Source organism: Emys orbicularis, chromosome 19, assembly GCF_028017835.1.
Source record: "Emys orbicularis isolate rEmyOrb1 chromosome 19, rEmyOrb1.hap1, whole genome shotgun sequence".
Taxonomy (NCBI): Eukaryota; Metazoa; Chordata; order Testudines; family Emydidae; genus Emys; species Emys orbicularis.
This window is the reverse complement of record NC_088701.1, coordinates 11,225,838-11,250,195: the sequence shown is the minus strand read 5'-3', so window position 1 is coordinate 11,250,195 and position 24,358 is coordinate 11,225,838. Positions and strand designations below refer to the sequence as shown.

General features: G+C 54.5%; 1 protein-coding gene and 1 pseudogene across 1 annotated transcript; one reads left to right on the top strand and one right to left on the bottom strand.

Moving 5' to 3' along the window:
* LOC135891988 (adhesion G protein-coupled receptor E2-like) overlaps nt 1-24,358 on the bottom strand; it is a 1,091,233-nt pseudogene that overhangs the window by 787,866 nt on the left and 279,009 nt on the right.
* LOC135891549 (G-protein coupled receptor 54-like) lies at nt 1,931-5,768 on the top strand. The gene is made up of 5 exons (XM_065419115.1): nt 1,931-2,240; nt 3,739-3,863; nt 4,092-4,227; nt 4,929-5,167; nt 5,409-5,768. Exons 1-5 carry the CDS (start codon nt 1,931-1,933, stop codon nt 5,766-5,768), a joined length of 1,170 nt encoding a protein of 389 aa, XP_065275187.1.

The following is a 24,358-nucleotide window of genomic DNA, read 5'->3' as shown; positions in this document are numbered from 1 at the left end:
GTTCTGCTCCTTTAATGAGCAGAGCGCAGCCCCCGCCCCCATCCCCTGGATGGAGGGTACCACAGTACTTGCACTCCTGGACACAGCGAAGGTGGATAAAGGACTAACAATGCCAGGCCAAGCGGAGCCCGTTTCGGGATGAGAGTATAAAGTGGCTGGTGATGGGAACACAACTGGGGCCAGCTATCTTGGTTTCAGCAGAGCAGTTGATTAGGTTCAGCACTCAAGGCATAGGGGGTGCTGTACTGCAGGGAGCAGGGTAGGTGACTCCCCAGGGAGCCAGCATTGACCCCCATGTCCTAGGGGGCAGTGTGCTGCAGGGAGAGGAGCTCGGTAGGAGGCGCTTTCCCCTGGCAGTCAGCGCTGACCCCAATACCCCAGTGTTGTGCTAGGGGGCGCTGTGCTGCAGGGAGAGGGGTCGGGGCTCAGCAGGGGGCCCCTTTACTCTAATACATTTAAATGTACTGAGTTGCTGATTTTTGGTGGTGTCAGTGAAGGCCCAGCTGGTTATTATGGCTAACGAAGCCCCCAAACTGGGGAGAATTTATGAACCATTTTGCTGGAAATGTCACCCCCCCCCCCCATTTCTGCTGTTTGCTCCCCTCTAAATGGGGCTTTTTGGTGAAATCCGACAAAGTGGCCGTTTGTCCATCAGACCCGCGGATATCTGCCCTGTGCAGTGCCAAGGCACTGGGGGGGGGGGGGGGGGGAGTGTCCAGAACCTCCCCGTTCCCCAGCAACACACATGGGGGTGTGGGGGGGGGGCATGTTTTCAACCAAATGAGTCCTCGTGCCCAGACAAAGGGGGCGGCTTTACCTTGGGTTACACATATTTCACTCCCCTCCTCTCACAGATTGTCCCCGCCCCCTAGCAGCAGGTAAGGAGCATGGTCCCAAGGGGCCAAATAAGAGTGACTTAACCAAGGGCGCTCACAACAGAGGCGGCGGCAGCAGAGCTGGGACTAGAACCCAGGAGTCCTGACTCCCCTCCCCCACTCTACTCCATACAATACTTCCCCCTAAACTGCTTCTCCTGCCAGTGTATGAAGGGAGCCGCTGGCAAACCGCTCCACGGGGTCTCGGCAGGGGGTGCGAGCCCGTCCCCGTGGACTCCAGGCAAGGGGTCTGGTCCCCCCCCCCGTCCCTCTGGAGCCCCCTGCTGGGACGAGCCCCACCAGCACACATCCCCCCAGCGCTGGCTCCCACCACCCAATCAGAGCTTGGCGCTCCCCCCGCCCCCGGTAAGTTGAGGGGGCTCCGGGAGCCGCTCTCAGCCTGGCTGCAGACCCGCGCTCGCAGCATCAGGGACAGGAGAGCGCAGCCCTGCTCGGAGCCCGCCCGCCCGGCGCTAGCCGCCCCCGTCCCGGACAGCGCAGGTGAGAGCTGGGGGCGAAGGGGAACGGGCCACTGGGAGCAGCTTGTGGGGAGGGTAGAGCTCGCCCCCTTCCCAGAGCCAGGGATCGAACCAGGAGTCCTGGCTCCCAGCCCACCCCCTAGAGTTGGGAACCCAGGAGTCTTGACGACCCCGCACTTCCATAGGGGACCCCCCAGTAGCTGGGGCTAGCTCAGCGCATGGCCCAAGGAAACTGATGCCCAGCAGCGCCAAGCTGGGCTAGGAGGGGTCCTCAGGAGCTGAGCGCAGCTCAGTGAGTGGACGGGGGTGCCCAACTCAGCGGGGGGTGTCTCGGGGTGATGGTTGCAGGACAAAGCCAAGGCACTTGGAGCAGCTGGCCGTTTCGGGGGGTGGGGGGTGATGTTGCTGGCTCTGGCTTTTGTGCCCCATCTCTGCTGGATCAACCCCCACCCCTTGCCTCAGTTTCCTTTCTGTTTATATGTTCCCCCTCCCCAGGGAAGAAGCTGGCCAGGATTGGCACGTTGGAAACAGGGACCAGTCCTGACTCCAGCGCCCACCTGCCCTGGGCTCAGAGGCATGGCAGGGTTGCCAAGGATGGATGCAGAGCCCTCCCCGTTGGGCAACTGGCTGGACAATGGCTCTTGGACACCAGTGCCCACTGCTGCCCCCCACATGGACATGAGCACGCCAGCGGGCCCTGGCAGGAGGGGGCTGTGGATCTTTAATAGCAGTGGGGAGGACACGTCACCCCCGTTCCTGACGGATGCTTGGCTGGTGCCGCTTTTCTATGCCCTCGTCATGCTGCTGGGGCTGGTGGGCAACTCACTCGTCATCTACGTGGTGTCCAAGCACCGGCAGATGCGCACAGCCACCAACTTCTACATCGGTGAGCGTCCCTCCCATCCCTCCCCTGGCTGGGTGCGCCAGCCCTTCCTAGCCCCTGGGCACCAGCCCTACCCGTCTGGGTGCCCCAGAACCTGCCCCCCCCCGGCACCTTCCCTCCCTGGCTGGATGTGCCAGCCCTCCCTAGCCCCTGGGCACCAGCCCTCCCCCAGCTGGGTGCCCCAGCATCTGCCCCCCGCCTCTGGGCACCATCCCTCCCCCGGCTGGGTGCTCCAGCCCTCCCTGGCCCCTGGGCACCTTCTCTCACCCAGCTGGGTGCACCAGCACCTGACCTCCCATATCTCCAGGCACCATCCCTCCCCTGGCTCAGTGCCTCAACCCCATCCCCAGGCACCATCCCACCCCCGGCTGGGTGCACCAGCCCTCCCTGGCCGCTGGGTACCTTCTCTCCCCTGGATGGGTGCCCCAGCACCTGCCCACTTGCTTCTGGACACCATCCCTCCTTTCCCCTGGTTGGGTGACACAGTGCCAGCAGACACAGATCCCCCTTTGTCCCTGGGCATCTTCCCTTCCCTGTCTGGGTGCCCAACAGCCCCCCCCATCCCCTGGCATCTTCCCTCCCCTAGCAGAATGCCCCAGCTCCAGCCCCCCCTCACCTCCGGACACCATCCCTCCCCCAGCTGGGTGCTCGAGCACCAGCCCCGCCCCCATTCCCGAGCACCAGCCCCCTCCACCCCCAGTGGGTTCCCCTGCCTCAGCTCCAGCCCCCCTGCTCCTGGGTGCCTCACCACCCTCCTGGTGGATGCTCCAGAACCACCCCCACCAACCTCAGTGCCTGGATGCCTTCCCTCCTGCTGCTCCCCGCAGTGCTAGCCCCTGCACACCACTCCTGGCCTGAAACACCCCTCTCCATCAATGATCATCATCATGGCTCAACAACATGCACTGTACTGTCCATTAGCAAGAGAGTGGCACTGGGCTCCCCGCAGCCAATGCCCCTCAATCATGAGACACAGCCCCCTGCTATCCCAGCCCAGGGATCCCTCAACACCCCTGACTCTGGAAATTCCCTGTAGCACTGCATTCCCCCCATTATAACAGAGCACCCATTCTGCTGTGGGTGGGGGTCCATACTTGCTTTCTGTTTAAAGAGGGACTATTCTAAGTCCTCTGAAATCCACACACTGACTCCAATTGTCTTGAAAATTACTACACCTCATGGGGGCTTGGGGTAGAGTTAGTGACCCAAATTTGGGATTATGTGAGAAAGGGGTTCCCGAGATACAGCTCCCCAAAAACCCAGCTCTTTACAACACCAACCTGTTCTCATGTCTTTAGCCAACAGCAGAGGCTCAAAGTACTACAGCTGTGGTCCAACTGATCTCAGTTGCTCAGTTAGTGCATGGCACCCACTGGAAGCAAACTTAGAGTTGGGCTTCTGGATCCCAGGCTGGCACCTGAGCCACCCCCCGCCCCACCTATTGTCTGGCCAGTCCCCACCATGGTCCCTCCCCCTGATCCCAGTTCCACATCTGTTCCAGCAAACCTGGCAACCACAGACATCATCTTCCTGGTGTGCTGTGTCCCCTTCACCGCCACGCTCTACCCCCTGCCCAGCTGGATCTTCGGTGACTTCATGTGCAAACTCGTCAACTACCTGCAACAGGTAGGGCTGGCTGGCTGGGGGGAGGGGCTGGTTGGGCTGGGGGTGCAAAGATGCATGGGTGAGTGTGTGCATGGGTGTGCTGGGGAGGGACATGCAGCAGCTGCTGATACTTGGGGCGCTTTACAGTCCCAGGGCCCTGCCCTGCAGGGAGGGTGGTGCTTGGCAAAGGGCCCAGGGCCCCCCAATTGCCTTTGCCTTGGGTCACTGGGCCATCCTTGCTCTCTGAAGGTGACAGCGCAGGCCACCTGCATCACCCTGACGGCGATGAGCATGGACCGCTGCTACGCCACCCTCTACCCGCTGCAGTCGCTGCGCTACCGCACCCCACGCGTGGCCATGGGCGTCAGCGTGGCCATCTGGATCAGTGAGTGGGATGTGTCAGGGCTGGGGGAGAGCAAAGAGCTGGGGAAGGGGCCCCCTAGGGGTGATGGAAGGAAGGGAAGGAGGGAGGAGAGCTGTGTCCCTGAACATGCATCCAGGACACCGATCCTGCAAAGCTCTTGTAAAAGGTTTCCCAGGGATTCCTGGCCTGATCCTGGCCAGTCCTGAGCCCAGCAGCACAGCCCCATACCCAGCGCAAGGTCTCCTCTGGGATCTCTAAACAGAGGCAGAGGGAATTTATATTTGTGCTTTGGCATCTGATGGTCAATAGAAGCTTCCACCTTCTGTTCTGATTCTATCCCACCAGCACCCACAAATCTGCTAATTCACCTCATTCCAATCCACAGCCCCCTGGTATCCCAGCCCAGGATCCCTACACACAGAGCTCGGCTGGCACCTCTCAATCCCAACCTGTATCCCCTGCTATTCCAGGCCTTGCCTCCCCACCTCATCTCTGCTTTTGCCCCTCAATTCTGACCCACAGCCCCCTGCTATTCTACTCTCCTGGGTCTTTGCTGAACAGAGACGGATGCTAACCGAGAGCCCCTCTATGCTGATCAGCCTCAGCCATTCATGAATGTGCCAAATCAGTTCTCCTTATGCTCAGAGCCATAGCTGGACCCCAGGTCTCCCCAGAGCACTGGCCCCATCATGCCTTTCACCCCTTTGCCCTCCTGTCCCCAGGCTCCTTCCTTCTGTCGCTGCCCATAGCCATGTACCACCGCACTGAGGTGGGCTACTGGTATGGGCTGCGCACCTACTGCATCGAGGCCTTCGCCAGCAAGATCCAGGAGCGCAGCATCATCCTCTACACCTTCCTGGCTGTCTACCTGCTGCCTCTGCTCACCATCTGCCTCTGCTACTCTGTCATGCTCAAGCGTGTGGGGCGCCCCATCGTGGAGCCCATTGACCACAACTACCAGGTGAGCCGGGGGCAGTAAACTGGGGTGTCTGTATTGGGGACCCCCTCTGCCCAATATATCTGGAAGCCCCATCACCCAGCCTCAGGACTTTTCTCAATAGGGCATGGAGTCCTCACCCTCAACTCCCCTGCTCTAACCACTAGACCCCACTCGCCTCTCAGAGCCAGGGATAAACCCAGGAGTCCTGGATCCTAGCCCCCCTGCTCTAAACCAGGCCTCTGTTCCTGCTCCCCTCTCTCAGCAGGTACAGCACCTGTCCGAGCACTCTGTCGCCATGAGGGCCAAGGTGTCCAAGATGGTGGTGGTGATCGTGGTACTCTTCACTGTGTGCTGGGGCCCCATCCAGCTCTACCTCCTCTTCCAGGGCTTCTATGGCAGCTTCCAGGCCAACTACGAGACCTACAAGATCAAGACGTGGGCCAACTGCATGTCCTACGCCAACTCCTCCATCAACCCCATCGTCTACGCATTCATGGGTGACAGCTTCAGGAAGTCCTTCAAGAAGGCTTTCCCCTTCCTCTTCCAGCGCCGGGTGCGGGACGGCGCCGTCCTCTCCGGCTCCCGCAATGCCGAGATGAAGTTCGTCACTGAGGAGACCTAGTCTCAGCCCTAGGCGTGCCAGCCCTATGCGGCCTGCTCGTCCTGGCTGTGGACGCTGAGGTGGTAAATCCAGTATGGCTGCTGGGCCATACTGACACTGCTCAGGGCAAGAGGCACCATTCAATGGAAGCTGTGGTGACTGGCTGTTCAGAATCCCTGTCTTGGAAGGGGCCAGTGATAGTCAGGGCCAGGGGTTCTTCTAGGGTTACCATTCGTCCGGATTCTGCCGGACATGTCCGGCTTTTTTGAGTTAAAAATAGCGTCCGGGGGGAATTGGTAAATGTCCGGATTTCCCCCCAATGCAGAGAGCGCGTGGCTGACAGGGCAGCCGGCCGGATTGTGCCACTTGCATGGGGCTCCGAGAGCCAGAGCCCCTCCTCCGCTTCCCCCTCCTCTCCCCTGCAGCTTGAAATCACTCCCCTCCTCTCGCTCTCTCCCTCCCCCTCCCTGCATTCACAGATCACCGGCCGGCCGTTCGCCTCGGGCCTCCGGCAGTCTGGAGCTCCTCCCCCTGCTCCCCCGTCCCCTGCTGCCGAGCCCACTGCTCTGCAGCACTCTGTTCTGAGCGGCAGGGTAAGGGGGCCAGGGGGTCGGAGAAGGGGCAGGGAGGTTCTGGAGGGGGCAGTCAAGAGACAGGGAGCAGGGTTGGATGGGCTGGGAGTTCGGGGGGGGCTGCCTGGGGGTTGGGGGTGTAAGGTTTTGGGCAGTCAGGGTACAGGTAGGGGGTAGGGTCCTGGGGGGCAGTTAGGGTGGGGGATCTCAGGAGGGGGCAGTTAGGGGACAAGGAGCAGGGAGGCTTAGGTAGGGGGTGGGGTTCTGGAGGGCAGTTAGGAGCAGGGGTCCCAGGAGGGGTCAGTCAGGGGACAAGGAGCGAGGGGGGGGTTGGGAGTTCTGGGGGGGCTGTCAGGGGGCAGGAGTGGGGAGAAGGATCGGAGCAGTCAGGGGACAGGGAGCAGAGGGGTTTAGATGGGTCGGGAGTTCTGGGGGGGGCTGTCAGGGGGTGGGGAGTGGTTGGATGGGGCGTGGGAGTCCCTGGTGTCTGTCTGGGGGTGGGGGTGTGGATAAGGGTTGGGGCAGTCAGGGGACAGATAGGGGGTAGGGTCCTAGGGGGCCAGTTAGGATGGGGGGGAAGGTCTCAGGAGGAGGCAGTCAGGGGACAAGGAGCAGGGAGGCTTAGGTAGGGGGTGGAGTCCTGGGGGGCAGTTAGGGGCAGGGGTCCCAGGAGGGGGCAGTCAGGGGAGAAGGAGTGGGGGGGAGGGTTGGGGGTTCTGAGGAGGGCGGGAAGTGGGAGGGAGTGGAAGGGGCAGGGGCGGGGCTAGGGCAGGACGGGGGCGGGGCTAGGGCGGGGCTCCTCCCGTCCTCTTTTTTGATTGTTGAAATATGGTAACCCTAGTTCTTCCCAAAGTGCCTTCTTATTTGGGGTTCCTCTGTGCTCAGGCTGAGGCATCCTCACAGTCCAAATACTGAGGCAACCAGAAACGAGCGGACACTTTGGGAAGTGTGTGTCCTAAGCCAGATGCCTTCCTTCCCTCCCTCCCCCCCGGCGTACCAGTGTCCTCGGCACATCATCGTAGCCTTGAGCATCCCTGCTGGCGCCTCAGGGACTTGCCCAGAGCATCTGGAAATAAAGCTCTTTGGCTTTGTAAGGAGACATTGGCCTGATGTTTGGGGTGGGGGGCGTCTGGCAAGGTGTCTCCTATGCCAGGCTGGAGGATTGAGAGTGAAGCCTTCCCTCCGAACAAGGGGGCCAACGGCTTAATAACTCATCCACAGGGACCTGGGCTGAGACACACCCCCCCCCAGGCCCCTCTGCCCCAGCCGGTGACTGGCCCTCGGTGAGCAGCACCCCGTAGCCCCTAGAGCACAGGGCTCTGCTGGATCTGTCCAGCTTGTAGGTCCCCTTATTGCTCTTTGCTGCTCCCATCAGTCCCCCTGTTATGCCTGCCCCACAGCTCCATGCAGCCAATGGGGTTTAAAAACAAAGCAACTAGCCAATGACAACAACCCTTCCATGTAGGCTTGTTGGCCAATCCAAAGTAGTGGCTCAGCCAACCGGGGTGGGGGTTCTGTGTGGGGAGGGTTGGGACTGAAACAGACAATATCCACCCCCTCCCCAGTGGCCATCAGGGAGTCCTGAAGGTTGTGGAGTGTGGGTGGGTCAGTTTTAGGGCACCTGAGCAGGGGGTTCTTGAGCCTGCTGCAAAACCTATTCATGTGGGAGCTCCCTGTGCAGCAGGTGTGATGGCCACCATCTTGGCAATATCCAAAGCTAAAAGCCAGGGCTGCTGTAGATAGCTTGAGTTACAAAACCAGGGCTGGGGCTGGCACAGCCACATGTCCTGTGCAGATCAGGCACAGAGATGGCAGCCATCTTGTTGCCAGAATCACTGCAGACTGTTTCACAGGAGAAATGCACAGACTATGCTCTCCCATCTGTGTTCCACATCCTCCAGAGTGCAACCACAACAGTCACAAAATAAAAGCTCCCTAAATAACCCCCTTCATCCAACAATTTCAGTGTCAGAGAAAATCTGCTGGGGTCGTGATGGGTTCATGGGCAGAATGGACTGAGTAAACTGTTTGCAGTGAGTAGCTGTGCCAGTTCTGTCTACAGTCGCCCAGCAGTCAGAGGATGCCTGCAACCAGCAGAGAAACACCTGGATTGTCATCACTTGCATTTAAACAGTGCCTTGCGTCCCAAAGTGCTAGTGCCCCAGGAATGCACCTGGGAGTGGGGAGTGGGCAGCGCCAGCCCCGGTGCTGGTGCAAAGGGGCACGAAGAGGAGCCACAAGGGGGAACAAAGCTCCTCCGAGCTGGTTGGAAAATTTTAGTTGAAACCATTTTCTATCAGAAAATGTCATTTTGGTTAAAGCAAAAATTTTGGCAACATCTTATGGACTTTGATGAAATTTTGCTTAGAAAATTGGGGAGGGGGGGATTTGAAAATGTCAAAACAGTCAAAAGTTTTGAAAATGTCAAAATTGCAACATTTTCAGGAAAAAAGTTTGGATTTTTGGCTTTTCTTTTGAAACAACTTTTCATTGAGAATTTTACATTTTATATATTAAAAAATCAAGGGTCAAAATCAAAACATTTGGATTGCCCTGGAACAATTTTTCCTCAAGAATTTCATTTAGTGAAAAATGTTGAAATATCCTGATTTGGGACTGGGGTTTGGGGTTTTTTTTGGATTTTTTTGCAGGTTGGAAAGTCCATTTTTTGACCAGCTCTGCTCTGCTGTACAGAACTGCCCCATGGAAACCCATGTGCTCCATTATTTCTTTGGGTACATCCTTCCCTTATGACTAGGCTACCGGTACAAGGAGCTGGTGCTTATACTAGGGAAAAGTGTATTTTTAACTCCACCAGAACACCCTGTGCTAACATTCCAGCTTGCCTTGGCCACAATGGGGTATTTAACGTTAGTTATTGCACAGTTAAAATACAACTTTTTAGCTAGTGGTGACATGGACAGAGGCACTGAATGAAAGAAGCGTGGTGCAGTTGTTAGCGCACAAGCTTAGAAGTGAGACAGCTAGGATTCAATTCCCTGTTCTGTCACCAACGCCCTCTTGGGCCTCAGTTTCCCAATACGTTACGGTGTAGTCTATGAATACATGATCGCATGCTAGTTTTTCCACCGGACCCCTGCCTGATTCAGTGCACAGGATGGATGTATTCAATAGGTTGCTTTCTCCTTGTTCAGTGGTGTCCCCTGACTATTGACTGAACGTGATTCATATCCTGCTCTGAAGACAGAATTATTAATTTCTTCTTGGGCTTTTCTAGGGTGCTCATCACTATAACATCCGAGTGCTTCACAGCTATAAAGAAGAGGAGGCATGACCCCCATTTCACAGATGAGGCACAAGGAGATTAAGGGCAAGAGAATCCATTAATTTTGGGTGTCTAATATGAGACACCTAGGACCTGATTTTTTGTTACACAATAGATAGCATGTTCAAAGCACAGCTCCTACTGACTGCGGGTGCAGCTGCAAGTGCTCACGGTCTTAGGTCAGACACCCACGAAATGAGGAATACACAATTAGTCACTGCCTGTGAAAAGTGTGGTTTAAGTGACTTGACCAGCAGCACACAGGAACTCAGTGACAGAGACAGGAATAAAATCCAGTTCTCCAGGGCAAAATTTAACTACCTCAACCATGAGATCCTCTTTTCTCAGCCTGCCACTCCCTGGCTCTTTCACTACATAGCTTCTAACATGTTCAGGGAATGAGGCAGGGGTTCTACAGACTTCACTGTACAACCCTAGACCAAGTCCAACCTGTATACTGAATGAGACAGGGGTTTGTGACAAAAATAGTATGCAGTCATGTAATGAAAGACTGTGCCATAATGTATATGCACATGGGGCAGAGTTAAGGTGACACAGCCATCCTTTATTCTGGCATTTCCTAACTTTTGAGTGCTTGACTGCCCACTCCTTGCCCATTTTGAGTGCCCGCTCCTTGCCCATTTCACTGATTCCCAGCCTCTGTCCCAGCTCCTCGTCTGATCTCAGTCCCACCCCCCCTTCTTTTCCCTTTCTGGTTCTCAGTCCCAGTCCCCTCTATCCCCTGGTGCAAGTCCCAGTCTCCTTACCCAGCTGGTCCCAATCTCTCTCCACCCTAAATCCCAGTCCCAATTTCCTTCTCTCTCCTCCCCACCAGTCTTCAGTCCCAGGCTCCTGCCCAGATTCTGTGTCCCAATCTACTCCCCTGCCTCTCACCTAGGACTGGCCTGCTTAGCCTTAGACTGGAGCATACTAAGTTTAGCCAAAGTCTTTGGGGATATTTAACAGCAAAGCTCTAGCAAGTCTCTAACTGTGATTTTTTTAAAGGCTTAGAATTTGTTCAAATTTGGGTGAATTTTCACCAGAAAAGCAAAAGGCACGTCCCTCATATGAAAGCAACTCCCCAGCCAAATTTCAAGTCCCTGCTTCAAAGCCGGGAGTGCTAGAGCTACTCAAAGAATAGGTCACGAGATTTTTTTAACATGTACAAAAGAACATATCTTTCCCTAGCCTCGTTCTCAGAAATGGATAAAGTCTGGCAAAGTTATAAGCGACTGAAAACAGGGTCTTATAACAGAAAGTGTCAGGCTTATAATCAGGGCCGGCCTTAAGGAATATGACATCCTGGGTGAACTTGTATTTTGGGGCCTCTGGCTCCAGCTGCCTCCCTGAGCTCCCCACCCATGCCCATGGCCCTATCTGCCTCCCCACCACTCCCTGCATCACCCTTGAGCCTCATTGTCTCCCCCCTCATTGCCCCAAGCTCCCTTCCGCAGCCTCACACCCGAGCCCACCTCACTCCTTGCCTCTTGACCATGGCAGATCCCCCGACCATGGTGCTCTGGGTAGTTGCCTGCATTGGCCTGCTCCCCACCTGACCCTGCACACAGACATGCTCCTCAGAAACACAGCAATGCAGTCCACTGAAACCCCCCAGCGTTCATACCACGCACCCTGTAGGAACAAATGTTTGGTCAATCATTCGATCCCTTGAATTTATTGGCCACATATGTCATGTGCTGCTGGATTTCTTCCCCAGTTGGCTGAGCAAAGCTGTGTAAATGACTCCCACTGTTGCCCGAAAGTTTGTGACTAAATAAATATCAGTGAAACTCCCCAAATCCTCTCCTACTCCTGACCAAATTCTAGGGCCTTCCAGCCAGTATACTCTGATGTGACAGGAGGGTGAAGTACGGCGGTAGCTCAACTGAGGCAGTGCTGGCACCCACTGGAGTGGAATCATTACAGCAGGTAGCAAATTGCCAAATTTTGATTTTTCATGCACATTTTTGTCCCCAAATCGATTTTTTGCTAACACCCTCCCCCTGACTCCAAAAAAAATTGTTAATGAGAAATATGTGTCCAAAATGTTTGGGCTTTTCGATGAGCTGTATTTTAAAATATAAAAATTTGGAAACAGGAGTAATTTTTTTTTAATCAAGGCAACATTTTGTGCTGTTTTTTCAATCAGCTGTGATAACAGTGCTATATATTGATATCATTGCTCTCTAATCCCTGTCCCCACGCAAGGAGTCCCTAGCGCTTTTCAATGCTAATGAATTAACCCTTGCACTCCCTGCGTGGAGGTGAGGAAATACTGTTTTTTCTTTCCATTAGTTTAGGCACTAGATTGGAACTCAGCAGACATGGGTTCAATCCCCAGTTGTGCCACAGACTCCCTGTGTCACCTTTGGCAAGTCCTGTCATCGCATCGTGCCTCAGTTTCCCATCTGTAAAATGCAGATGTTAACCCTTCCTTTGTCAGACTGTGAGCTCTTTGGGGAAGTGATTGTCTTTCACTCTGTGCAGCACTTGGCATGATAGGGCTCTCCCATGACACACTTAATAATTTTCTCTATTTTACTGATGGGGAAACTGAGGCATAGAGAATGGAACCAATTACCTTGTCACATAATAAGCCTACTGCAAAGCCAGAGATGGAACCCAGGAGTCCTGACTCACAGAACCGCACCCCCATGGTCTAACCACTAGACACTACTTCCCTCCTAGAGCTGGGACTAGAACCCAGGAGTCCTGACTCCCAGGCCCCTGCTCTAACCACTAGACCCCATGCCCCTCCTAGAGCTGGGGATAGAACCCAGGAGTCCTGTCTCCCAGCCTGCCCTCCAACTTTAAGCACTAGATCCCCCTCACCTCCTGGAATAGGGGCAGGGAGGGGGTGGACTTGGGGCCTGGACTTTGGGGAAGGGGATGGAATGGGGGCGGGGCAGCGGTGGGAGGGGGCGGGGCCTCATGGAAAGGGTAGGGTTGGGGCGGGGCCGGGGGCAGAGGCGGGGTCGAGCACCCACCTACGGGAGCAGAAGTCGGTGCTTATGCCCCCACTCCCTAGTGCCCCAACATACACATCTTCCCTGCCCCCTCACAGCCCAGCACCCCCACCCCCTGCAAGAAATCAACTCCCCCACGCCCTGCCTCCCGGCCACACTCACTGGCCCTGCTGGGTGGCAACTGTGTCTGCCAGGCTGAGCCTGGTCATGGGGCGGGGAATCGCTCCGGTCCCTCGGGAATGGTGTGATCAGCCAGGCCAGGGCCTGCCCCGGCCGGGCTCCCCCAAAACGCACTTCCCCTGGAGGGGCCCAGCCAAGCTCTCCACACTGTCCCCTTCCCCCCGCACTCCCCCGGCTGAGAGTGGCCAGGCTTCTGCACCAGTCCCAGGCAGCTCAGCTCTGGGGAGACAGGCGGGGCCCCACAGAACTTGTCCGCAGCCGGAGCTGCACTGGGGTCTGGCCAGTGGGCAGAGAGGAGCAGGGGAGTGGGGCTGAGGAGGCAGCCGGTGGGCAGGCCAAGAGGAGCAAGTGGTGGGTGGGGGGACCCAGAGGGGTCTCGGGGTGCAGTGCAAGCGGAGCAGGCCGGGGCCCCTTCTGAGCATGGGCCCAGCTCCATGGAGCCACTGGAGCCATTGTAAACCTGTGACTATATAAGCCAACCCTCAGTCATAGAATCATAGAATCATAGAATATCAGGGTTGGAAGGGACCTCAGGAGGTCATCTAGTCCAACCCCCTGCTCAAAGCAGGACCAATTCCCAACTAAATCATCCCAGCCAGGGCTTTGTCAAGCCTGACCTTAAAAACCTCTAAGGAAGGAGATTCCACCACCTCCCTAGGTAACCCATTCCAGTGCTTCACCACCCTCCTAGTGAAAAAGTTTTTCCTAATATCCAACCTAAACCTCCCCAACTGCAACTTGAGACCATTACTCCTTGTTCTGTCATCAGGTACCACTGAGAACAGTCTAGATCCATCCTCTTTGGAACCCCTTTTCAGGTAGTTGAAAGCAGCTATCAAATCCCCCCTCATTCTTCTCTTCTGCAGACTAAACAATCCCAGTTCCCTCAGCCTCTCTTCTTAAGTCATGTGCTCCAGCCCCCTTATCATTTTTCAGGCATCCGAAGAAGTGGGCTGTAGCCAACGAAAGCTTATGTTCTAATAAATTTGTTAGTCTCTAAGGTGCCACAAGTACTCCTGTTCTTTTTGCTAATCATTTTTGTTGCCCTCTGCTGGACTCTTTCCAATTTATCCACATCCTTCTTGTAGTGTGGGGCCCAAAACTGGACACAGTACTCCAGATGACTCATAGACTCATAGACTTTAAGGTCAGAAGGGACCATTATGATCATCTAGTCTGACCTCCCGCATGATGCAGGCCACAAAAGCTGACCCACCCACTCCTGGAATAATTCTCTCCCTTGACTCAGCTGTTGAAGTCCCCAAATCATGATTTAAAGATTTCAAGTCGCAGAGAATCCTCCAGCAAGCGACCCCTGCCCCATGCTGCGGAGGAAGGCGAAAAACCTCCAGGGCCTCTGCCAATCTACCCTGGAGGAAAATTCCTTCCCGACCCCAAATATGGCAATCAGCTGAACCCTGAGCATGCGGGCAAGATTCTCCAGCCAGACCCTCCGGAAAAAGTTCTCTGTAGTAACTTTTAATATCCCATCATTGACCATTGTTACTAATTACCAGCGATGGCACGTTATTGACCTATTGACTAAAATCACATTATTGATGAGGCCTCACCAATGTCGAATAGAGGGGAATGATCACATCCCTCGATCTGCTGGCAATGCCCCTACTTATACAGCCCAAAATGCCGTCAGCCTTCTTGGCAACAAGGGCACACTGTTGACTCATATCCAGCTTCTCGTCCACTGTAACCCCTAGGTCCTTTTCTGCAGAACTGCTTCCTAGCCATTCTGTCTCTAGTCTGTAACAGTGAATGGGATTCTTCCGTCCTAAGTACAGGACTCTGCACTTGTCCTTGTTGAACCTCATCAGGTTTCTTTTGGCCCAATCCTCTAATTTGTCTAGGTCTCTCTGTATCCTATCCCTACCCTCTAGCATATCTACCACTCCTCCCAGTTTAGTGTCATCTGCAAACTTGCTGAGAGTGCAGTCCACGCCATCCTCCAGATCATTAATGAAGATATTGAACAAAACCGGCCCCAGGACTGACCCCTGGGGACTCCACTTGAAACCGGCTGCCAACTAGACATGGAGCCGTTGATCACTACCCGTTGAGCCCGACGATCTAGCCAGTTTTCTATCCACCTTATAGTCCATTCATCCAGCCCATACTTCTTTAATGGCACTGTTCTCCCATTGGTCACTCTGCGGGGGCGTTCTGCCCCTCATCCTGTCCCTGGCTGCTCTAGTTACATTGACAGCTCTTCCAGGCAGGGACCAACTGCTACTCTGTGTTGGTGCAGCGCCTAGCACAATGGGGCCCCAGCCTGGGGTGGCCCGCTGTTCATAACAATACTTTGGTTTTCAATAGACAACTAAATATCCTGCCCTTGGGGTGCTTTCATTGTAATCACTGAGGAAGGAAACCAAGTCCGAGGTTTTTTCGGCATTAGAATTTCCTCGCGGAAGCAAGCTGAAAAGCCGATGGGCATTTGAAAAGCTTTGCTCTAGCAGACTTCATCGATCTGTCTCTCTTTCCCCTACCCTTTCCCTTGTGTTTCTCTTTCAAATTCCTTGGCAAATGCTAAGAACATTCATTCAGCTTCTTGCCTGTATTATCTGGAAACTCTTCAGTAAACGTGGAAATGATTAAACTCAGAATGAAGTGGCATCTAACTGAGCCCTGCCTACAACACTAATACAGAAGCCACAGCCTGTTGCTGTAGCTGTGTTGGTCCCAGGGTATTACACGAGGTGGGTGAAGTAATAGCTTGTATTGGTGACAGAGACAAGCTTTCGAGCTCCCCAGAGCTCTTCTTTGGGTCTGGGGAACTTAGGCCATGTCTGCACTACCACTTATGACGGTAAAACATATGTCGCTCAGGGGTGTGAAAAAAACCCCAGCAGAGCTTCTCCTGCCGACATAGCTACAGCCGCTCATTGGAAGTGGTTTAATTATGTCGATGGGAGAGGTCTCTCCCGTTCATAGGCGCTGACTCTGTGGGTGCTCTGGGGCTGGAGCACCCACGGGGAAAAATTGGTGGGTGCTCTGCACTCACCAGCAACTCCCCGCCCCGCCCCCCCACCCCGCCCAAGCTCACCTCCGCCTCCGCTCCACCTCTCCTCCCCTGAGCGCGCCGCGTGTCCGCTTTTCCCCCCGGCTCCCAGTGCTTGCTCCCCCAAACAGCTATTTTGCACGGCAAGCACTGGGAGGGAGGGGGGAGGAGGGGGAACGCAGCGCGCTCGGGGAAGAGGCGGGGCCAGGGCGGGGAGGAGGTGGAGTTGGGACGGGGACTTTGGGGAAGGGGTTGGAATGGGGGCGGGGCAGGGGCGGGGAAAGGGTGGAGTCAGGGCGGGGCCAGGGGCGAGCGGGGGCGCGAGCATCCACCGGCACTGGGGAAAGTTGGCACCTGTGCTCCCATTGGTATAGAACTGCTACATGAGAGATCTTACAGTGACGCAGCTGCATCGGTACAGCTGTGCCCATAGGCCGTGCATGAGTCTTCCATTTGGGGAGGCTTACTCATGAGTGTCAGAAGCTCCCTAGAAATGGGGGGTGTGGGAGGGCTATTGGTGTGTGGACTTTGCCCCCCCCCCCCCAAGGCCCATCCCTGCTCCGCCTCTTCCCCCAAGAATCCACCCTCGCTCCATCTCTTGCTGCCTCCACTCTGTCCTCGAGCCCCCTGTCTGCCCTTCTCTGCCCCCTCCCCTAAACCTGCCCATCATCTCCTCTCTGCGTCTCCCCCCGAGGCCTGCCCACTGGCCAGCTGGCCTCTTGCTCACTTGCTCGCTCCCCTTCGCTGCGGAGAGGAGCGAGTGGTGGGTGGGGGGCGCCCAGGGAGAAGAGACGGAGTGAGGATGGAGCCTCGGGGGAAGAGGCTGAGTCTGGGCAGGGAGTTGGGACAAAGTGTGGGTGGGGCCAGCGGCGGCTCCAGGCACCAGCGCTCCAAGCTCCAGCCTTCGGCAGCATGCCTGCGGGAGGTCCGCCGGTCCCGCGGATTCGGCGGGAATTTGGCGGCAGGTACGCCAAAGCTGCGGGACCGGCGGACCTCCCGCAGGCATGCCGTCGAAGGCAGCCTGCCGGCCATGCTTGGGGCGGCAAAAAAGCTAGAGCCGCCCCTGGGTGGGGCCACGGTCCAGGCACCAGTGCCCCCCAACACACACACTTCTAGGGAGCTTCACTTCTGGCGCTCCAAAGGCGGTGGGCTGATGCACTTCCAAAGGGAGGAGACCCGCCCCACATCTGTAGCATTTACCCTCCTGCATGGCCAGCCTTTTCTGGGGGGGCTTAGCCTCCCCAAGCCTCTTATATGTGCCGCCTACGGCTGTGCCGCTGTAAGGTCTGTAGTTAGACATGGCCTTATGCAGAGTGTCACAGCTAACTACGTGATGGAACAGATTGTTGCACAAGTAGTTAACATATATCTCAAGGGACAGTTGAAGGTGAAGTGGTCTCTTAACACCCCTCCAGTCATAGGGAGGAGAGGCAGGGGGAGGGAGGGGTTGTAGTGGGTTATAAATTATTGTAATAAGCAATATATCCCGTATCTCTGTTCAGTCCATGGTTTTAGATAAGATCTGGCCTATGCAGATAAGACCCTGCAGACACAGCATTCTCCATTTGCATCTTTAGATCCAGATCGGATGTCTCTTTCTAAAAGAACTTAAGCTCCAGTTCAACCACAAGGTATCGGGTGAATTGTGGGTGAAATTCTCTGGCCTGTGCTGTGACGGAGGTCAGTCTAGGAGCCCAGAATGGTCTTGTATAGCTTTTACACCTAAGCCTTATAAGTACGTCTACATGGGCATACAAGCCCTGCGGCATTGCTGTGGTTGGCCTGGTCAGCTGACTCGGGCTTGTGGGGCTCTGGCTGCGTGACTCAAAATAGCAGTGTAGACATTTGGGCTTGGGCTGGAGCCTGGGCTTGGAAACCCAGCAAGGGGGGAAGGTCTCAGAGCCTGGGCGCCAGCCCGAGCCTGAATGTCTACACTCCAATTTTTAGCCCTGCAGCATGAGCCCAAGTCAATCGACCCCAGCTCTGAGCCTTGGCTCCGTGGGTTTTAATTTGCAGTGTAGACATACTCCTCATCTAGAGAGAAACAGAGCGTTGTTATTATCAGACAGACGCAAGCGATCTAGAAGAAGCGGCTGATCCATTGTCAGTTAATTAGGAAGAGGTCTCAAAAGGAATACGCACTGCATGCTAATCCATGGCATAATGGGCCTGGGTTACATCAGACAGGAAAAGCAGGGGCAGTGTCTCAGAACGAGCCGGGCCTGCCTGACAGTTAGAGTCACGTCATTCTTCAGTCAGGGAGAGGCTAATTTCATAATTGAACTAGGCCAGGAGGAGCATCGAATTAAAGCAAATTAGCTCTTCAGAAGAGCAACAAAAGAGTTCTTGATTTTCTCCTCGTCAGAGGATACGGCTGCTTCTGCCACTCATTCATTGGTTAATAGCCGTGCAATTTATCATCGTCCCGAGATAATGGTGCCTCTTAGCAAAATGTGGCATATTCTGTGGCAAGCTGCCCTTAAATCTCGATGTTGCAAGGTAGCCTTGTTTCTCCAGGAGAGGCCTAACTCTCAGCTGAATGCGATTTTTCATTGTTTGTAATCTGATAACTTTTGATGGCAGTGTCCAAACAGTTCCAACATTTCGGGGAATGTTCTAGGCATTCACAAGAAGAACCCTCTGGATGTTGGTGACAACTGGGAACCAGAAAGGCCTGATTTCCACTAAAACAGCTGATTGGCTGATTTGCCTTTGATGTCACAATCCCATTAGGGAGCTTCTTTGGTGCTGAGATGGGGGAAATGGAGGACACAGAGAGCCCCTGGCATGGGGGGCAGAATGGGGGGCCTTGGTATGAGGGAATGGGGCAATGGAGGGTCACACAAAGCCCCTGGCATGGGGGAAAATGGGGGACTTTGGCATGGGGGAGTATGGGGGGACAGGGCTATTGTGAATCAGAACCCTGTCCATCAAACTCTTAATTCTATGGCATCTTCTATTAACCCTCTGCCACATTAAGGGAGAATGACTTTGCAGGTGCGTGGCTGGTGGATGCGAATGCTGAGGAGGCCACCATCGGAGGCTGCAGAAGTTCGCTTTGAATGGAGGGGTGGTGGTAGGGTTGCCAACTTGGTAATATTTAAAAACCGGACACTCCAGCAGGAGTTCCAAAACCTCTCCTGCCCCGCGTCTTCCCCCCCCCAAGGCCCCCCCCTGCCCCGCCTCTTCCCTCCCCCCCCCCCGAGGCCTTGCCCCCCCATCTTCCCCCCGAGGCCTTGCCCCTGCCCCGCCTCTTCCCTCTGAGGCCCTCCGCCCCCCTGTCACTCGCTGCTTTTTCCCTCCCACCCACCCCCCGCCCAGGTTGGGAGGGACTTGCGTGTGGAGTTGGGCTGAATAGGGGAGGGGTAGCTCAGTGCTTTGAGCATTGGCCTGCTAAACCCAGGGTTGTGAGTTCAATCCTTGAGGTGGCCATTTAGGGATATGGGTTAAAATCTGTCTGGGGATTGGTCCTGCTTTGAGCAGGGGGTTGGTCTAGATAACCTCCTGAGGCCCCTTCCAACCCTGATATTCTATGATAGGGGCTGGCGCAGGTGATGACCCAGCACCTCACCTGGCCACCCTAGGTGGTGGAGGAGGAGCAGGGCAGGGCAGGCGCTCTGCATGTAGGGTGACCAGACGTCCTGATTTTATAGGGACACTCCCAATTTTGGGGTCTTTTTGTTATACAGGCTCCTATTACCCCTCACCCCCTGTCTGGTCACCCTATCTGCATGGGAACCACTGAGACTCAGCAGGCAGGAGCGGGAGCTAGCTCCAGGCTGGGAAGTCAGTATCAGCCAGTCTCTGTCTTGCCAACCACCGGGTAGCTGCTCCCAGCCCCGGCCTGATCACTCCAGTTCCTACCTGGTCCTTGGCCTGGTCCCAGGGGCGGCAGGAGCCACTCCAGCCTCCAGATCCTGCTGTCTCCTCTGCCCCCCACAGAGGCGTGTGTGCAGTTTACAGGGCATATTGGGTCTCAGGACGTGCAGTGGAACAGGAATACAGACCAGCCCCCACAATATTTCTATGGCAGAGGCGCTAGCCCCGGTTTTGTGTGACAATGCCGGGGGTGTATTGCTTGGAAGGGAAGCTGCACAGAGCATGCATTAAGGACGGCGGTGTGAGCAATATGAAAGGCGCAAGTGTCAGAACAGAACAGAACCCAGGCCCTGTAGTTTTAGAACCACGCACACCTACGGCCTGAGCTACAGCAGCTGCTGCTAGGTTGGCGGCTGCAGCAAACTCACAGCCGGGTCTCTGCTGTGGCGCAGCCTCTCAGTGCGGTAGGGGCTGGTGGTGCAAGCAATGCAGGGGACTTAGGGCCATATTTACAAGGGTATTTAGGTGCTTAAAGATGCAGATAGGCGCCTAGTAGGTTTTACACAAGCACCAAAGTGAATTAGGCCTTTAACATAGGTGTGGCCTCGTGGAGCACATGTTGGACTGGGAGGGTGGAAACGTGGGGTCTAGTCTCACCTCGGTAACTGGGTGACCGAGGGCAGGGCTGTTGCCTGCTCCGTGCCTTAGTTTCACCATCTATAATACTGGGATGATAATACTTGCCTCCTTGGATAGGACTTTGACATTGACTGATGGCCAGGGTCATATAAGAGCTAGGAATTATTATGATTAATTAATTATTATTACTATTATTAATGATTATGATGTACCTTTTTAAACCTGGCCCTTTTCCCCTGGCTTGTTGTTTGGATGGGTGGGGTGGGGAGTTTTGATATCACCTTAATCTGTCACTAAACCACAATTTTGTTGGTGTTCATTCTGATATTCAACCCAACGCGTTGTCATACATTGTCCATCTGCTGCAGATTTTTCATATTAACACATTACTGAGTCGTAACTGTCAAGGGAGAAGCTGGATGTTTCCAGCATCTGCCTGGGGCTTTTGAGATTCAATGGGAAGCAGTTGGCAGTTGTGACTGGCATGAATATATTTGCTTTCAGCTACGAAGATCATGGCTGAAATCGCAGTCCTTACGGAATTTTCTTCTCCGTAGCAGACAAAGGCAGGATGAGATCTGACAGCTGGGACGTGAAGGGAGACAGACGAGAAATAAGACGCAAGTTTCTAACATGGGAGTTAAGCGTTGGAACAGATTTCTTTGGGATGTGCTGCATTTTCCAGGATCAGTCCGGGATAAAGAACAAACTTTTGTAGCCTGTTGGGTTTGTCTGAACTGGAAGGTTTTACTCTCAAAAGTTCTGCCAGCCGCTCTGCTGAAAATGAGGATGCATCACAGAATAGCTTGGCTTTCTTGTCCATTTAAGGGCAATGCAAACCATTTTTGTTGTGGTTTGGGTTTTTTTGGTATGTGCAAGGCCACAATCTTCAGGCACAGGCTACTGAGGATGGGCAGACAATAGTGCTGAGCAAATAATAGATTTTTAAAAAAATCCAATTCCATTTGAACTGAAAACAATGTTTTCTAATATTGCATCAAATCTAAACTGGAACACTTTTTGTTTCAAATCGATTAAAACATTTTGAACGGACTCCACACAATTATGTTTTGATTTTTATTTATTTCAAGTTGAATGAAACGTTTTGGTCAACTGGAAATGAATTTTTCCCCCAAGGTTTTCATTTTGATTAGGCTGTTTTGGGTGTTTTTCACCCTTTTGTTGTTGTTTTTTTGTTGTTTTGTTTTTAATTGGCCAAATCTGAAATGGAAACCCTGTTTGGAATTGAAAAGTCAAAGTGAAATGTTTTTGACTTTTTCAAGATTTCTTTTCCGCAGCTGAAACCATTCTTCAAATTCAACCCAGATTCAGTGAATAGTTTCTAAACCCCAAAAATGGATTTTTCACCCAACCCCCCCAAAGAATTTGTGGAAAAAATGTGGCCAGGGGATGTATCTTTAAAGCTATTCACAGGACAGCTGTATATCATAGGATTGGAAGGGACCTCAGGAGGTTATCTAGTCTAACCACCTGCTTGAAGAAGGGGCAATCCTCAATTTTTATTTTTTTTTGCCCCAGACCCTTAAATGGCTCCCTCAAGGATTGAGCTCACAACCCTGGGTTTAGGGGGCTAATACTCAAACCACTGAGCTATCCCTCCTCCCATATGATGAGAATGGGTTTGCTGTCCATCCAATGAGCACTGAGTGGGTGACTCCAAAGATCATGATGAGCACCTAGGATGGCCAGCAGCAGCTCCAGAACTTTTGGATGCAAAAGGCCACACTCCTGGAGTCATGTGCTGAACTCACCCAGCCTCCCCCAGTGCCCAGATGCCAGGATACAGGGTGCCCTGGCTATAGAGAACCAGGTGGCAATTGCCATATGGAAGTTTGCAAACCTGGATTGCTATCAGTCAACAGGAAATCAATTTCACCTTGATCACCTTGATTGATCGGTCCTTCAGCCTTCATATAAATTGTGCCGATCACAACATGTCTTCCATTCTTCTCTTATCCTGGCCTTCCTTCTCCATGTGCGGCCGTGCCTTTTCACGATAAAATCTTCCTATCTCTTTGGAGGTCGGCCGAGTGGTCGTTTCACTTCCCGTGGGTACCACTCAGCAACAGCTGCAATCCACCGATTGTCAGTGAGCCTCGCTATATGCCTGGCCCATCGCATTTTATTGTACCTACCTGCTTTCAACAACAACGTCCTGCACTCCACTCTGCTGTCTGATCACTTCACTGGGGACTCGGTCACAGATTGAAATCCCCCAAATTCTTCTTTCCGTCGCCCTCTCTGTGACAGACAGTTGTGGCTCTTCTATCGTCATCAGCGCCCATGTTTTGCTGCCGTACCACATTGCTAACAGAACTGTTGAGTTGAAGAGGTTGGCGAGTATTGCCTTGGGTTGATTTTTCCTTGGAGGACATCCTTGATAGAATTGAATGCATGCCAACCAGCTTTCTTTCTTCGCGAGAGTTCGCCTTCCTGATCGTGGCGCATGTTAATTTCTTGGCCCAAATAAATGTATAGCTCAACTTCTTCTATTTGTTCTCCCTTGTTGATTATTTGGGCTTTTGGCAAGGCATCGTTTTAGAGAGGCTCATTTTCAGTCCGACTTGGCTGCTTTTTTGTGTCGAGTCCTTGCAGCATTTTCTGTAGTTTCATAGTGTTTTTGGCAATCAGCACAATATCATCCACAAATCTGAGGTGGTTTAACTGCTCTCCATTGACGCGGATCAATTTGGTGCTGAAAGATCAACAGGCTGTCAATGAAGTCTGTGGATTCTTTGAATCAATCAAGACTAGATGGCTCTTTCTAAAAGACCTGCTCTAGCTCGGCCGGAAGCTGTCGGGCTGGATGCTGGCGTGACATTGCCTGTGCAGTGCTGTGCAGGGGGTCGACCAAGATGATCTTAATGGAACCTTTTAGCCTTCAGATCAACGAGTTGCCCGTATTAAAGGGGCCGTGTACGTCACGCCTGCAGCGCGGCGCAATCACTGAGTGAACCCACTGTCCTCCCAGCCACAGAGCTGCCCAGCCTGTTAGCTGGGCCCAGCTGGCATCTCCCTACAGTCATCAAAGGAAAACGTGAAGCACATCCCCGATGTGCGTCCAGGATGAAAAGCAGCTGCAGGCAGGGATGGGGGTAGCGGCCCAGAGCTCATTTCCATGGCAATGGGCTCAGCTGGGACTCTGCTATTGAGAGGGGATGACTGCAATTATATTAATGGGACTCAGAGACTGACCCGGGCATAGCTGGCAGTGCACATAGTGATGGACGCTCAGAGCCAGCAGGGGTTGCAGCAGGCTCTGGGGAGCAGCCGCCAGCCCCACTCTCCGCCTAGGGGTGCACAGAGGTGGGGGGAGGGAGAGCAGGTGGCTGTGGGTGTGGGGGGCAGCCATGGTCAGCAGCTCCTAGCATGGGGGCAGGAGGAGGGGACAGCGTGGTTCCAAGCGCTGATAGACCATAAACCAAATTCTGAGTGCCCACGTTCTCTGTCTCCCGCCCCCCACCCCCAACAGCCCCTACCAGTAGCTCCAGGACAGGGAAGAAGACTGCAGTGCATCCCCTCCCCTGCCACCCCCATATAGGGGGGACTGAGGGCAGCCAGCAAGGGTGGGAGAGAGCTGCTCCTGTCACCAATGGGCTCCTGTACCCAGCACTGAAGAGGCACAAGAGGGGCGAGAGCGAGACCCAGGGGCGGGTTGGGGAAGGAGAGAGGGAAAAGAGGGGGGGACCTTGATGCTGCCCAGGCCGGAGCTGTTCTGGGGACAGAAGCCCTCAGTGTCCGGGGCTGTCACTTAAATGCTGTGTGAGAACCGAGCTAGCGAGAACAGAAATGCTGAGTGGGGAGGTCACTGTAGACCCAGCTCACCCACGTGGAGGTGGGGGCTCGTTAGCTGTAGGAGGCGCAGTATCGTTGCCAACTTTCTAATCGCACAAAACTGAACACCTTTGCCTCGCCCCCTGCCCTGCCGCTTCCCTGAGGCCCCACCCCTGCCTGCCTCTTCTCAGAGGCCCCGCCTCCCACTCACTCCATCCCCCCTCCCTCCGTCGCTCGCTCTCCCCCACCCTCACTGACTTTTACCGGGCTGGGGCAGGGGGTTGGGGTCCAGGAGGGGATGACGGCTCCAGCTGCAGGTGCAGGCTCTGGGGTGGAGCCGG